The sequence below is a fragment of the Typopeltis vanoorti genome, chromosome 2, assembly GCF_054136105.1.
Source record: "Typopeltis vanoorti isolate ZY-2024b chromosome 2, IOZ_Tvanoo_1.0, whole genome shotgun sequence".
Lineage (NCBI taxonomy): Eukaryota > Metazoa > Arthropoda > Arachnida > Uropygi > Thelyphonidae > Typopeltis > Typopeltis vanoorti.
In genome coordinates this window covers 164,142,143-164,159,435 of record NC_143550.1, presented here as the reverse complement: position 1 = coordinate 164,159,435, position 17,293 = coordinate 164,142,143, and the positions used below count along the sequence as shown (strand labels likewise).

The 17,293-nt window shown below is 35.0% G+C and overlaps 1 protein-coding gene across 1 annotated transcript in view; it reads left to right on the top strand.

Annotated features, from left to right (window-relative positions):
• Positions 1-2,070: 2,070 nt before the first annotated feature.
• LOC150109600 (uncharacterized) overlaps positions 2,071-17,293 on the top strand; it is a 132,177-nt gene continuing 116,954 nt past the window's right edge. Inside the window, exon 1 of the mRNA XM_090402740.1 lies at positions 2,071-2,193. Within this exon, the coding sequence (XP_090258866.1) occupies positions 2,071-2,193 (123 nt within the window). The remainder of the gene's footprint in view (positions 2,194-17,293) is intronic.

The window sequence follows — 17,293 nt, the reverse complement described above, 5'->3', positions numbered from 1 at the left end:
ATTTCGGCGATGCAAAATGGATATTAGATCCAGATTGTTTCAAAGCCGAATGTAGAAACTATGAAAGTTTCGTAAGGTAAGTTGAAAAAGCAAAGCTCAAGGGAATAACTCACCGACTTCACGAGTTGCCTTAGTGTGGCCTACTTAAAAGATATAGGCGTCGCCCAAGCGTCTATATATTCGCCTTTTATTAGTCCATTTTGATAAGGTTTCACTTGCCTGACCGCTGTTTCGAACTGGTTGGTTATCTTCAGAGATCAGGTAGAAACCCTAAGAGAGCAAAGACTCTTTCGTTCAGCACTAAGGAACTTGAAATGTCAGAGAAATGTATTTTTCGTAAGCGAACTCTCGGTCGGTTCATAAAAGTAACTACTAAAATAAAGAGCCAAAAAGGCTTCAGTTCGGCAATGCAAAATTACACAAACAAAGTAGATGTACGCTAAGGTAACTCGTGAATGCCTGGGAGTGTATTCCCGTGAACTCTCTGATCAACTTACCTTAAAACTTTCATAGTTTCTACATTCGGTTTTGAAATAATGCTGGATCTAATATCCAATTTGCTTTATATAATATTCATTTAATATTCTAGACGTCATAAAAAAATCTGATCTTTCGAATGTTTTGAGTCTAGATTTAAAAAAAAAAAAATGATCGGTCCCTTGAACACACGGCTACCGTCACTATCAACGGAAAAGAAGTGGATCTGGCCATTGGAGAAGTGTCATGTCGACATAATTGGTGTTGCCGAGACAAAGAATAATAATAAAAAAAGAGATTCTGCTATACAATAAGTGTTATATTCAGGCAATAGGGATCAGGAAAAGGAAGGAATAACTAAACACGAAGATTTTTATTTTATTTTATTTTTTTATTGGCAGGCAATTCCAAGTAAATAATGTGAGCAGATTTCAAAATCGACGAAATTTATATGTGCTTTTTCTCCGACAGAGGCTATTAAGGAAGAAGAGGAATTTTTTGAGACATCTAGAGAATGCAGCTAACATAGAGGAAAAGCCAGATATTGCGTTGGGAATTTAAAAGGTCTAGGAAATGAATCCCAGGCATATTAAAATTTTGAAAGAAAGAGTCACTTAATGGTTAGTTGCTCAATGATTTCTGTTCAAGACAGACCAGTCATCCCTAAGAACATGTTCCAACATGAAGTTGTACACAAATTCACACGAAAGTGTCATTGACTATGTAATAATTCCAAATGGTTCAGGACATAGAATCGTATAGAATGTTTGAAATAGGAAGTGATCACAATTAATTTGAGTTGAATAAAAAAATGGGTATCGCAGTGAGAAGAAAGGCTTCTATAGAAGTTCTAAAGAATCAGTTGAGTCGTTTTCAGAGGTGAACTGTTGACCCAAATATTATTAGAGAGAAACTGAGAGTTTTCGACAAGACCAAACTTTGGTTCCTCAGTGGAAAAATGAAGAAAACATTAATTTAGCTAAGGAGACGTGATGAAGTTGTGCTTGCGAGGATAGAAAAATCTGAATTTTTCCAGCACTGCGTCGTGGTGCACTCACGAAGTTAGTGCTTGAATATTTTCTGCGGAAAGTCGGCTGGTGTATATGCTATTCTACCTGAAGTGTTCAAATGGGTTTTGGATTTTTTTCTTCTTCTTTTTCTTGTACTTTTGTGCAAGGCTATCTTGGATATAACAAACTTGAGAGGTGTACAATTAAGGTGTGTTTGTAATTTTAAAACACGTAATGACTCGATCTTTTTGTTTCCATTTCATAATTGTCCGAATAACATGGGTGTTATAAATTATACCGAGCAAGTATTTATGCAGCCTATAAAACACTTAATCGGAAGAATAATCCGACCTTTAGTTTATCAGTATTATTGCACGAAGTAAGTGAATTTTATATTACGTTCTATGAATATCGATTAGATGACTTCGTTAAAATTGCGATCTATTTGATCCCAATGAGCTATTCTGTCTGCAGTACACTAAAATGTAATTTGTGTGTAGTTATGCATGAAAGAGTTCTGTTTTGAATTTCTGATTTTTTGTGCCTGATCTGTGAGGACGGCACTTGTCATTGTTACGAGCCAATGGGATTTACTAATGATGCAGCAGATAAACTTCATAGGGAGTATGATTTTCATATTTCACAGGCCTTGACTTTCAAGAAAATGATTTCCACGTACTGGTGCTGTAGTTCCATTCCTGATGAAGTAGTTAAATTTCACCGTCTGGGTTCCTATTTATCTTGACATTGTTTACTGTTGTGTTTAACTATGTCGTTATTTTTGTGTGAAATTACGGTTGAAGCAACTAAGATTATAAGGCAGATGTATTATGTTCGTAAATTGCCTGTTTTGCGAGATAATAGAAAAGCACGAAACCTGATAACTTACCTTCAGTTAAATTCTTTATACAGGTTTTTCTCGTGTTAGATAACATTGCCCCCCCCCCCCCCACACACAATGTTTCTGAAGAACGTCGTCGATATCTAGCTAAGAGGGCTATGCTATAAGATGACATCGCTGAAATCAGGGTATGTAAACAAGGAAAAAAAAAAGTGTATGGCACATACGCGCGCTCGCGATTTAATGTATGACAGTAATGATATCTAAAAAAATGTCATGTCAATCTCTTTCTTATTTGGATGACTCAGACAAACACCCCCCCCCCAAAAAAAAAAATATTAAATTTAATGAAATGTACATTTCTGCTACTGTAATTACTGTACTACTTGTGCATGTGATGAATTTACACAATAAAATATCAGTTTTATTTTAATTTCATTTTTGAGATATTACCGGAAATGAAATTAAAACTGACATTTTTATTATGTATAATTGCATTTTCTTTGTTTTCTTGGAAGGAAAATCGCACGAAACCAGTTAACTCATCTTAGTTGGGAGGCTCTTTATCAGACCTCTTTACCTTAGCTCATCCAGTGTCGACGATTAAATTTATTTTGTTATTCTAATCAGTAATAATTATCATTATTGTAATTTTTAATGAAATTATTTTTCTTCGACAAAAATAATTATTTTATTATTATTTTATTGTTGTAGTTGAATCTGGTAGTTTGAATTCCGTCTAGGATACGAAGAACAAGGTGTTTCTTTTCATATGAAGGCAAGACGTCGAGTCTTTGTAGCTCTTTGGGTGGAAAGACCGGGTTCCCCCCCCCCCCGTCATCGAGTGAGGAACCTTTTTATCACGTGTTTTCAGGTGGTGAGTTAGTCGGTCTTATACAGAGGTGTAGTTTTTCTCTCAAAACAGACAAACCGGCTCCCGTGAATACGGATATCTACTGTCATAGAGTACTGCTGTGTTTGGCAAGGAAGGTAACGGGAAATTACCATGTTCTATAATAATCTAGTAATGCTACCCCATTAACTAATAAGTTGAATCTGATGCAACATTCATAGCGCACGCATACACAGCCAGTCTCATACGGAGTTTGAGGGTTTCATCAACCTTCGTATGAGAACATAACATACGCAGCATATGCGGGCAAAACAGGCAAACTAGCCAAAAGAACACACGCATTATACAAATACTTTCTTCATAGCCTCAGCTGCTTCGGTTATAATTCCAAATAACCACAACTACATATTATGAAGATTAATCGTGTTCTAGACGTTATTCGAATTCAGGTCTTTTCAGTTGATGAGAGAAAACGGCCAGGTCTATTCAATATATGTCGTGTTAATGGTTTTGGAAAACATACTTTTACGATGTTATACGTTGATTATATTACGAATATTTGAATGTTATCCTTACGGTAACGCCTTGGACTTTGTTTTCATTGTTCTTGGAGATCATAAACAGCAGGAGTGACCAAAGCGATGCTTTATAAAATGATGAGAGGCTGAAAAATCAGAAATGTTGCGTTAATTTAGTATCAACGGATTACTCATTTTTACTCCTTTTACTTCTAAGCAAATGCATACTAATAAAATTTTGTTTCAACACGAACTATTCACTGCAATAGAAGCAGACTAGAATTAACTTAATTTCTTCTCTTTCTGGTGCTGTAGTTCCATTCCTGATGCAGTAGTTAACTTTCACCGTCTAGATTCCTATTTATCTTGATATTGTTTACTGTTTTGTGTTTAACTACTTCGTTATTTTTGTGTGAAATTACGGTTGATTATATTGCGTTCATTTTTCATGGAGGTCCCATTATGTCATCACAGTATGTATTCCTCTAATTTTCTAATGTTCCATATATTTTTCATCTTTACTTTATTCCCTTCTGGTAAAAAAAAAACAATAAAAAATTCCATGCATTTTTAATCTATTTTATGCAATAGTTCGGTTTTAAATTCCTCTTGTAATTTATTATTCTTTTATGACTTCGGGTTATGATTTTATACATACCAACGATGTCTCATCAAAATTTATGTTCCAAGAAAATGTTAGAAGTTAACAAGACAAGAACAGGAAGATGCTCTTCCCCAAGGTATGTCTTCCTGTTATAGGTATATTCACTCATTTATGTTTTAATTTTTATTCATATAAATCACGGGAAAAGACAGTGTTTTTATACCTTGGGTTTAAGAATATGACCATTTGCTATACTGTAATATTCGTATTTTAGATGAGCCAGATGAAAAACTTTCAGAAGGATAGCGTCTAAATATTTAAGTTTTCTTTTTCAGTATAATTTAAGTTATTATAAATAAATAAATGTACAAAGACCCGGGACTAATCCTTAACAGAAATTCTCAATATTATTTGTATTGGGACTGTGTGTGTGTCTCACACATCTCATTTCACATACTTTTCTTGAATTCTACGGTATCACGATGCTTCCCTGTTACACTAACTTTCTTGAAAGATTTATCTGTGACTTGCATGTTGTGGTGATGTGAATGAAAATATCGAACCTGAAGGTATTGGAATTCAGTTGAGAGATCTGTTATTTATTGACTCTTCCAACTACAAGCCTACAAACAGGAGTATTCATGCAAGCATCTGCTGTATGCGCATTTCCCACATACCTAGATGGCATCGTAGTGACTTGCAGATAGATAATAGTTATGTGTTCTGAAATAAACTAGATAAATATACTCTCTAGTATGCTCGAGGCATACTGTAAACATCTATCTCATTTCAGTAGTAGCTCTTCTATTTTTTTTATTTATTTATTTTTTATTTTTATTTTTTTTTTTGAAAAAAAAGCTCGCTACCGCATGTATTTTACTGTGCAGTTATGAAATGCATTTCCTTATTCACAAAGTATAAAACGAAATATTTCATCAGTTTTCTTCCTCTTCCGCAAGATCCCGTGAAAGGGGCTCACGGCTGTTGTATCATCATACGAAATAAAAATAAAACTGCTAAAACATCAATTTTTTTTTTTGAATTAATGAAGTGTGAGCAAATTTATACTGCAGATTTATGTTACTGCCAGGCTTTGTTTAATAAGAAACTGAGTTGGCGGTTGGGGAAGACAAAAAATATGCTTTATGTATTAACAAGTCCTTTAATGACGAATACGAACGCTCTATTTCGTATATTGCACAGTTAGTGTATTTTTTTTTCCTGCTGCGCCAAGGACGCTAACGAACAGTTAAAACAAGATTATTCATGTGTACTCCTCCTGTAGCTTATAACCTGTTTTGCTCTGGTGGTGCTGTGGAAATAACATGTGCCCTTTGGTTGAAAAACAAATAAATTCTAAATCATCTACGACGCGAACTCATTAGCGGACTTTACAGTTGAAGGCGAATCAAAACTATATATTCTCCTACAGTGGTTGAAGATATTCCTCCTTGCATTATCGGAGGGGGGGGGTTCCATTTCCGCAAAACAAATCAGCCGGAAAACGCAAGCAGACAAGTCTGGGCTCGTTTTTTGTGCTTCGACGTAATCTTGAGCTAATAGAGAGGAGACATAAATATTGCATCTTTTTATCAATAATTTTATGCCAATAAAGGATGAAATGAATGCAATTTATGTAATGACTGATAAGCGTTTGAAGTTTATAAAAATTGTCAGAGGAATGCATGGGATTAAATATAAGTAATTAAATGATCGAAGATAACCATAGAAATGATCCATGTATAGTATTCTTTACATAACAGCTGAACTTACAGGTGCTTTTTCAGAATGTATAAGGATCTCTCTAGTATCTCTATCAGTGGCGGCCGGTGAAAATTTTAAGTTGGGGTGCTGCATATACAAAATAAAAAAATTTTTTTTTCCTAATCAGTAACCAATTTATTAATAAATAAATTTACATATTGAAAAATTGGTTTATTAAAAATATTTCACCCTCACCACGAACAAATACCAATAATTAAAATTCCGTATCTCACAAAAATAACGCGCAAGCATACAATACGCTGCCCAAACGAGCAGTGTCGGAATGACTTGACGTGCAATCACAAGCGCAAACGAATATCGGCGAGATGACTGCATTTGGCCAAACGCGATAATTCTGACTCTGCGTTCGATCGCAGTGTATTTGTTTCGTGTAACGATAATTGAAAAATATAATTCTTTTCACGTTTTCAACAGTGACACTCTTCATAATTCAGCGTTGTATCTATAATAAATAAATATATGTTATTTTAATAAAATAAAATAAGATTTGCAAAAAATAGTTCATCCTCACCACGAACACGCACCAATAATAAAAGTTTCGTATCTCACAAAAATAACGCGCGCAAACATATGATACACTGCTCAAACGAGCAGTGTCGGAATGACTTGTAACGTGCAATCACAATTCCAATTATTAACTATTCAGTCACTGTCGAAACATAAGCTGTAACCTTTAACATGTTGTTGTATTGCATTTATATAATGTTGTAAGCATTGTTATTATTTATAAACACAAACAAAATTTAAAAATTTCACTTTTTCCTTGGGGTGCTGCAGTGTCGCAGTGCTTATGTACGGGCCGCCACAGATCTCTTTAGTAACGCATGGATTCCTTTATAAGATGCTTAAATTAAGCAGAACAGAACTGCGTAAGCTACAGTTGTTAGGATAACGAATGATGTAACCAGGAAGAATATAATTTACGAAATGCATCACTTGATGTTTTGTCTACTGTCAAGATCAGATTTCTCTTGCTCTGATTAATTTACACTGATAGGTTTTCCTGGCACATTACCATGCATAGACTCCTTATCCTCTCGTCAATTATTAACGCTTTCCTTATATATAAATCCGAAATTTGCCTATCCTTAGAATGTTATTGGCCCGTTGGATGGTGTATCAAAATGCTTGATTGTTGTACAGAAAACGGCAGTCCACTTAACACCTATCTCGCGCACTGACTCCAGTCACTTCCTCATAGACTTTGTTTCTACCTTATTCATTTTCTGCACACGTGTTAAAATCGCTACTCCGCTAGGTGTGTTGTTAAATGTTACACGCGCGTACAGATTTTGTTACCTCGTCTATGTGTGTGTGTGTCTGGGGGGGGGGGGTATTAACGTTTAAAAATAAGACTGTGGGAACCTTTTAAAACAGAAGCAATGGCTTAAAAAATCTCTTGCATCTAGAGACTGATTCACTATTGTAATACAATGGAAGTTTCTTCATACATGCATCTTGAGGATTTGCGTATATTAAAAAAAATCAAGTTGCCAACGCTGATTGTGCGTGTCAGCTAGTTGCTGATTTTACACGCAAGACCTCGGAAGCATATACAAAGAAAGTTTCATTAATGGATATACTCAAAACTTTTACTATAAAAAGCCTTTATTTCTTAAACCCAGTAAACCTAAAAACCAATTCTTAAAAGGTAAATGTAGTTGTTTCTGGTTTGCAGATAAAGTTGTGCAATTGCTCCGCTAACCCACATTCACTTTAAAAAAATGAGTACAAAAATCGAATGCAGTCCTTTTTTTTTTAACGGGATGTCGAAATGTCCTTAATGTGTGAAAATTAGAGGGAAGAGAGGAAGAATATCTAAGCTTGTGCACTATTGAAACGAGAACTAAGTTGTTAATCGACCCTACACTGATGTGTGATTTCAGCGATAAAAGAAATGAACGTGAAATGTTTAAATAATTTTTATTCTAGTCATTGAAGAATTTAATAAATGCATGTTTTTATATCTAACGTGCTTATATAATTTTAAGACTTCGCGGTTTAGTATATTAGGCAACCGATTTAGATTAGGCAGAACAGCTAAGGCTATCAGGCAGGTATATTATAGTGTATGAGGGTTGTTTGAAAAGTTTGGTAAATTTTCAATAGACGGCGACACAGTTCGTTCATTCATATCAGTGTCGGCATATATCATCTTTTTCATGACCCCTGGCAAAATTTTAGTCACGCGCGACGCGTAGTTCTCGTTTGGTAAACATTAAAATGACTGTGTTCAATTTTCATAAAAATGGAGAAAAACGAGTTTCGTACAGTGATAAGGCACGTATTTGGAGAAGTGGACGGCCGCGCAGATCAATTCCGCGTTAGATGTAGTTCATGGGGACTCTGCACCAGCATTAAAGACTATCTGTTTTTGGATAAATGAGTTTAAACGTGGTCGTAAGTCCATCGAAGATGAAGCGCGCTGCGGACGCCCGACTGAGGTCACTACGAAAGAAACGATTGAAAAAATCCATGGTATCGTTATGGAAGACCGCCGAGTGAAAGTTCGTGTGATTGCTGAGATTTGTAGGCATCTCAACTGAACGGTGTATAATATTCTGCACGAAAAATTGCACATGGAAAAGCTGTGTGCGCAATGGGTGCCGCTATTGTTGACTGTTGATCAAAAACGCATGCGAAAAGACATTTCAGTGCAATGTTTGGCGATGTTTAATCGCAATCGCAGCTTTTTTTGCGTCGATTCGTAACTGTAGACGAAACTTGGATCCACTACTACACACCTCAGTCCAAGCAGCAGTCAGAACAGTGGACAATGCCCGGTGAAAGAGCACCGAAAAAAGCGAAGACCGTTTTGTCAGCTGGGAAGGTGATGGCCACTGTTTTTTTGGGATTCCTAAGGAATTATTATGACAGACTATTTGAAAAAGGGTAAGACAATAACAGGAGTCTATTATGCGTCATTGTTGGAGCGTTTAAAAGAAGAACTGAAGGAAAAAACGACCAAGATTGGCGCACAAAAAAGCGCTCTTTCATCAAGACAATAAAATAAAAATTTTCGAGAAAAAACAAAAATGCTTATTCTCGAAAAATTGAAAACAAAATAGTGATCTCGCACACAAAAGGTTAAACATCTATAGTACACTAGTACTGTAGATGTTATAAAACACCGTCCCATACATCGGCTGTCGCAATGGCAAAATTGCACGAATTGAGGTTCGAATTGGTTCCAAACCATCGTGTTCTCCGGACTTGGCCCCGTGTGACTTCTTGTTCCCAAACTTAAAAATTTGGGTCGGTGTGAAAAAAAATTTATTCGAACGAGGATGTCATCAAGTTTGTCGATGACTATTTTGCACAATTTGACAAATCCTACTTTTTAGATGGGATGAAAAAATTGGAAACTTGATGGACCAAATGTGTAGACCTCGATGGGACTATGTTGAGAAATCAACGTGATTTTTTTTTTTTTTTTTTTTTTACAAAAAAATGTGGTTTGAATATTATGTTTTGTTAACTAACTTTCATTTAAAAAAATTCTGATAAATTTTTATCGAATTCTAAACATTTATCAGTTTATCACACTTTATGTATTTCTATGTAAGTGCATAGAATTCTGTAATTCTATATTTCTATTTATATTTCTATATGGAATTATGTAAGTGCATAGAATTCTGTAATTCTATATTTCTATTTATATTTCTATATGGAATTATGTAAGTGCATAGAATTGGACAGAATTCGTCGTCTTTAAAATAATGCACTACCAGTGCAACTCATGATGAAGGTTGTACTCGAGTACTCCTGTTTTTTTTTTAGAAACATTCATCATATTTGGCTGTTTAATATCCTTTTATAGAGTAGCTATGCTATACAAATCGAATTCTTCCAGGTTCTTTCTTCGATTTTTAAACATCGAAGAAAGCTGTCGGCAGGTTTTGAACTTCAAGGCATACAGTACATGTGTGCAGGTTTCGCTCTTGTACGAATCCAGTTCAGTGACAATAAAATGTTTTATTTTCTATAGGAGTTATGTTTAGCTTTCAGATTTATTTATTTTAAACTGCGATGCATTGCTATGTCTGCTTTGATCACGTATTAGTAAACGCATATTTTATTCAGATATCTGTATCAAAATAGCTCTTTTCCTATCTTCACTGCATTTTTATTATTCATGTTATATCTTTACTTCCACAAGAATGCACCGCTAGATGGGGGTTGTAAGGGTAGTGTAGTATCGTTTCCTCAATACGCCATTGAGGAAACTAATAATTGCTGAATTTAGAAACATGTTTCGGAAGTAATATTTCTTTTGACTTTTCTTTTTCACGTTTACCACAGAAATGATTAATAACTTCATCCATGAACGCAGCACAGCTTGGTTAAAATCCTCGATTATCAACCTTCCTAAACGATTGAACTGCGAAGCAAATCAAATTGTCTGTGAGTAATCAGGCGATTTGATTACTTGTGAAATTAACACTTAACGAAAAGGCGGTTAGGCAACATTTTGAAGAAGGTTAATCTGCATGCTGTGGCCACCGTTATTAAGCGTCGGTGGCGACGGTTTGAAGAGCACTCTCCGAGTTGATGCATAACCGCAATCTTTCAAATGTCACATGCACGTGGCTAGCTGTTCATGTAAGGTTCTGCCCGAAAGACACGGATCAATAATGCCTTCGAGGAGACAAAATAACAGCGCTTAAGATCGTTAACTAACCTACAGACTGACTACAGCTTTCCACTGCTGTCTCTTTATGGCTTTTGTTGGTTGTTATCAAATTGGAGGCATCCGTCACTTGTCTTGGCGGCATCGATTTTATACCGATACTCGCTTCTGGCGAGTGCAGCAAGTCCATTGTGCTTTTTCTCGAAATTTAAAACAAAATAGTGATCTCGCACACAAAAGGTTAAACATGTATAGTACACTAGTACTGTAGATGTTGTAAAATATAGGTAACAAAGACTGATGAAAATGGGCTATTGCTTTAAATCATATTTGGAAGGATGACTCGACGTACATTTCGGTTGGAAAAGACCTGAATTCGAATTTCATCGTGACATAAAAAAATAGGACTTATTCGTTTGAAGTTTTTAGGAGGTTTCATACAGAGCTACCGGGAATTCACGATTTTCATCCGTCAGACCTGTCAGAATACACGCAATTAAAAGACGAACAATATTTAACAGGAGTTAAGTAGAGAGGAGTCGAGTGCGCAGAGCTTCAGCCCGAGATGAGTTCATAGAACGCCATCGAAATGCCATGTAGTAGTAACTGAAGACTGGAATTATAGTGGAATAGATCTGTTCTCAGATGAACAGTGCCTGAAAACAATAGAAAAAATTCAGACAGCAAGAACCTGGGTATTGTCTTTTTTAATTTTTATATTTTATTATTTTTTTTATATTTTTTAACTTCACTCTAATTGCGCAGCAATTAGAGTGAAGTTAAAAAAAAAAGTAGTATGTTATCTGTTGACTAGTCTTGGATTTTAAAAAAAGTTTCGAAGATACTTTTATAAACTTGGACGGTTCCATAGCGCAGCATTGAAGAACAGTGCAACCCCTGCCCATTGGCTGGAAAAAGACTTGGATTCGAATTTCGCTGGTCACATTCGTAGGAATTTCTTCCAGAATTATTTCTAGAAAGAAAAAAACAAAATGAACAAAAGACTCCAAGGAATACAATGGTTCCCTCTTTATAGAGGTTTAATATAGAGCAGGCATGGGCAACCTTTCCTAGTTCGGGGGCCAAATTATCATTCTGTCTCCGAATCAAGGGCCGGACCAAATTATTAAATAAAATAAATTAATATTAAATGAATTAAAACAAGTTGCTACTTCATATTTCATTTATTTATAATATAATGCTTTGGTATAAAGCTCTACATAAATTTTATAATATAATGAACGACCTAACAATTTAATGTGACGATTGGCCTTGTACTTCAACTACGAGACTATCAATATTGACATTACTTAAGGATAATTGCATAGAATTTTCGAGGTTTTCGTTCGTTATTCTTGTTCCGAATTTTTCATTTATTGTATTTCATCCTCGAAAAAACTGTTCACACATATATGTGCTGCCGAAAAGACAAATAACTTTTCTTGAAAAGGCGCGTAAATTTGTATATTTTTCTTCCACCAAATAAAATTTATAAAAATCTCAAAGCAATGTTGTTAAATTGTGATTTTAGCACTAAATCCGCCTGAAGCTCAATAAGTTCCATCTGTAAGTTTTCTCTCATATTATTTACATCAGCATCCATCGGACGAGCAAATATAGCGAATGTGGAGTCTTTGTTTTTGAAGTCGGCAAACCTTGTATCAAATTGCTCTATTAGTGCTTTCAGTTCATCTCCATAATAATTATAAGGGATATTTTTATGAGTTGCTAGAGTAGGAAAATGATAACAATTTTTAGCTCTTATCTGACTTTCCAACAGTCTTAGTTTCTTACAAAAAGTTTTGACATGTCCATGCAGTTCATGAACCAATTGTTCTTGTTTTTGCAATTTAAGATTCAGTTCGTTTAGGTATCCGGTGACATCTACAAGGAATGCTAAATCACACACCCACTCATCATCTTTTACTTGGGTAATTGTGTTTCCTTTTATGTCCATAAAATCTGCAATGTCTTGTCTCAGATCATAAAATCGTTTTAACATTTTACCTTTACTCAACCACCTCACTTCACAATAATAAGACACATCTTCATAATCCGAAAATAGGTCTGCCAAATACTCCTTAAATTGGCGGTGATTAAGACCACGTGCACTTTATTAAGTGCACGTGACTTAATGGCTACTACAACTTCCATAACGTTTGTGAATTTAATCGATTTTGCACAGAATTTGTTGGTGGATAATGCAGTGAAAATTTCTTAAATTTTCCGGATGGATCTGTAGTTCTATTGCTCTTTCATGAACTATTCCAATAAATCCCTTCTGTGCACCAACCATATGCCAGATAGTGAACTCCATTTAAGCCCAAATCTCTCGAAGACTGTGTTGACTGTTTCAAATATATCTTCACCGGTAGTTGTTCCTTTTAATAAACGGCCGAAACGCCAATAATTCTTCTGTGATGTTGAAATCCGCATTAACTCCTCGAATAAATATTGCTAGTTGTGCTGTATCGGAGGCATCGGTGCTGTCATCCAAAGCAATTGAAAATGCTTCCAATCTAGCAATCTTCTCTTTTAACCTCTTTTTTTTTGATACCATCAACCATAATTTCTATCCGTCGGACAACAGTACGTCTCGACAAACGAATATTCTCGAAGTCTTTTCTTTTCAGAACATATTATACTTGCAACGTCCAGGACATTCTTTGATAAATTCTCCTTCACCAAATGACTTAGAATGCTTAGCGATTTTTTCGCTTACCACAAAGCTAGCTTTGACAATGCTGTGGTGCTGCGTTCTTTGCTTGTTGAACATTTGCTGCTAGGTATCCAAGTTCTTCAACTTCTGTATTTCATCTTTTCGTAGTTGTCCATCAATTTTTGGGTGATTCGCATGTCTCGAAGTAAAGTGTCTCTTCGAGTTGTATTCTTTATTGATGGATATGGATTCGTTGCACAGCAAACATGGAGGCAAACCTTTATTCAGAATAAAATAATAATCCTCCGTCCAGTTGTCTTGAAATTGACGATTCTCTGCATCTACTTTTCTTTTTGCAATAACCCCGACTTTGTCCCAAATTGATAAGCGATATTCAGAACTGTCAAACAAAACTGTCTTCTACACCGCAGGCACCGAACAGAACATAACATCAATGCAGGCACTGAACAAAGCACAATACCAATGCAAGTACCGAACTGACACGTTGTAACACGTTCACATATGCCGCTAGTCAAAGTGAGAAAGAGACCTTGGTTGGAGAAAACATAGTGTGTTTTGCGCAAGTCATATGACGTCTGCTTAATGTGAGTTAGTAGAACACACCATGTTTTCTCTCACCATGAATCAGACAAATTTCGCTGAAATAGATTAGGGCCGGATCAAAAGAAGTAGAGAGCCGGGGGTTGCCCATATGTGATATAGAGAATAAATTGCTTAATCTAAGTTGCAGAGATTTGAATTTAGGAGGATGGTGTGAAACTGAAACGTGATTTCGGGAATGCTCGAGCATAGGAATCTGAAAGTGCGGACTGTGTTTGTGGATTGCATACTAAAATTGAACACGGAGGCTAGCCATTTATTAGGCATTATACTAATTAAATAACCCTTGGGAAGATGTCCCCGTTGAAAGTTGGTGGTTCGAACACGTGCATGTATATTTTTGTTTCCTTGTCGCTGTCGAAAAGGAACGAAGCTTTGTGCTAAATGATAAAATACAAAATTGGCAGAATGCTCAGCCTTTTGAAATGTAAGTGAAACGTATAAGAAACCTTAGTGACGTAATGTTTGATATGAAAATTATTTCGTGCGAACATTTGACTCAGACGGGATAAATCAGATAAGCTCTTTGCAAGCTTCAAATATTTTTATAGTCCTGAAAGCAAAAATATAGTGAGTGAACTCTGTAGAGTAAGACGCTGACATCTTCCTAAGAAGCAATGGAATTGCTCTACAAAGTTGTAAATTCGTCCTAGATCTTATTGAGAGAAGTTGCAATGTAGGCGTTTCTCATTAAATAATTTCAAAATTGGCACTATCCGAGACTAGGAGAAACCTCAGACATCCATCTGTATCAACTGATTCTAGATGTTGGTTTTTAAAGATTGCAAAAAAAAAAAAAAAAAACTAATTGTGCTCTTTATATTCTCGTATTATGTTTCATTTAACGTCTCAAATTTTAAGTTAAATGGTCATTTTCTTTAAATAATTTCTTTGTACATCTACAAAAAAGTTATATATATATAATTTACGACAATCCGCTGATTCGACGCTTTTCATTTATGATCAGTGTCCATTTATATGAAGGTTTTAGCGACATGACTCTCCCATGAATCAACCGATGCGCGAGTTTTCGTGATAAGGGTGCTATTGCTTCCAGTGAAAAGAAGATGCGTAAATGTGTTTCATTACATACTAAGATTAAAATGATTAAATTTAGTGACGATAATATATCGAACATTGAAATAAGCCGCAGGCTAAACTTACCTCGCACTATTGTTGATAAAGTTTGTTTTAAAACAAAGATAGTTTTTCACACTAGTTAATACTACAATTATCCGTAAACGTGACTGTCTTATTGCTGAAATGGAAAACTTATGGTGTTTGGTTGGCTTGTTACCTTAAACCAAGCTATTCAGAATAAATTTTCCGTTTACGAACAATATTCTAAACTTTTTGTTTGTAGCATAAATAAATACTTTGTTTACGTCATTTATACTCATATGGCTGCATATGAAAGTTATTAAACCATTACATACATCTACAAGTAAAATATAAAAAAAAAAAAAATATTTGCTATACGACGAAATTTCCTGTACGATAGTGGTCTGAAACCTAAAGTGTCGTATGACCGGGGTATGCCAGTAATCTATAACGCATACTATGCAGGCTCGAACTAACGAAAAAAACCTGGTTACTTCGTGCAACATCGTAACATGGATATATCATGAACAAATTTCCTATTCTCAAATCTGTTATTGTAGTCTCTGTGAAAAGTCCTATTATAATGTGTGACTTTGTAAAATTCAGTTATCACATAATACAGTACTTCTGGTGGTCTGTGGTTTGATTCTTTTTACTTGAAGGTAAGAGGATTAAATTATGGTGCTGATCTTTATAGAATTTCTATATGCGCACTCGAAAAAAATGTGGTAGAATCGATATAGACGTAATCAGAATTCATCTCCAGAAATAAATGATTTTGGCAACAATACGAATTTTGGATTTCTTTTCCCCCAACATCACATTTTTAAGTAACTAAAAAAAGTCGTTTAATGCATTTTCTCCCTTTTAAGTATTTTAAATTATCCAAATCTTTATCGGAGAAGAAAATCTGAGATTCTTTTGAACGGTATGAATAATATTTTGTAATTCAGTATTGTACATTTTTCAGTGATAAAATATGAAATTTAACAGCATAGTGAAATTGAAGTACTGTATATTTTCTTTCTACGCACTACATTGCCACTATATCATAAAACATTTATAGTTCGCTATAGTATACGTTGTACATTTTAAACATGTGAATTTAAATTTTATAAAGGTTATATGGATGTATGAATTTCAAACGTATTTAGTGAGCCAAAACAACTCTGCAGTATTTATGAATGTAGACAAATAATGCCTTTTTTTGTTTTTGTTTTGACATCATCCGCGATACAATTTTTTTTTTCTTTTTTCCGAGAGAGTTATGAAGCGCTATGAGTTATGAAAGTAACGTGAACTCAGTATTTGCGTTAAAAACACACGACCTATCATTTACTCAGCCAGTTGTCACTCAGCGAACACAGAAATTCAACTGCTTTGTATTTACTTATCGTTTCATGTTGATTTAATCGCATTTACTGCTGCAGTAACATACAGTATATTTTATTATTGCGTGACAACTTCAAGGATTCATCGCGAGAGGGCACTGCACACAACCCACTATCTCCACACTTAATCCTCCGTATACAGTACACACAACGACACGTTACAAAATGCTCGCATACCACTAACCTTTATCTAATGATAAAAACACTTTCACTGTTAGATATTTTATCTAAGTGTTTTTATGTTTTATCTAAAGGGTTTGTCTATAGAGATCAGGGAAGGCGAGACCGTGCAGCGGCTTCAGTTTAAGGGATCGCTACAGACTGTTTTGTGTCTTCGAGAACTAATTCAAATAGTTTTATCCAAGTTTGTATCACCCAGATTACTAATAGAACTTTATCTTTGTGAGGGATTTTATTTATTTAAAGGAATAAATCCTTCGACGAAATAATATAGTTGATGAGAATTGATCCCAGCATATCTGGCCCAGTTTCCAAGAATTATCTGTGAAACTATTAATCCTATTTGTTATCCCTTGAAGAAACCTAACGACATTATAATGTACAGTATATAATCGGCCAACTGCTAGCTAATCAACTATGTGCAATTTGAATTCATACTGGATTGCTGCTGTGATATTTCGTTATATAAATATTCCGTACGAAATTTCTTAATAGCTTGAATATAATCCTTCATTATAGTTGCTTAAGTAATTTATTTATTTGTAATTCCCTTTTAAGATGCGAAGAACATTTATAAGGCTTTTCAACTAACAGATTAGTTGGTCTTATATGCAGGGGGTGGG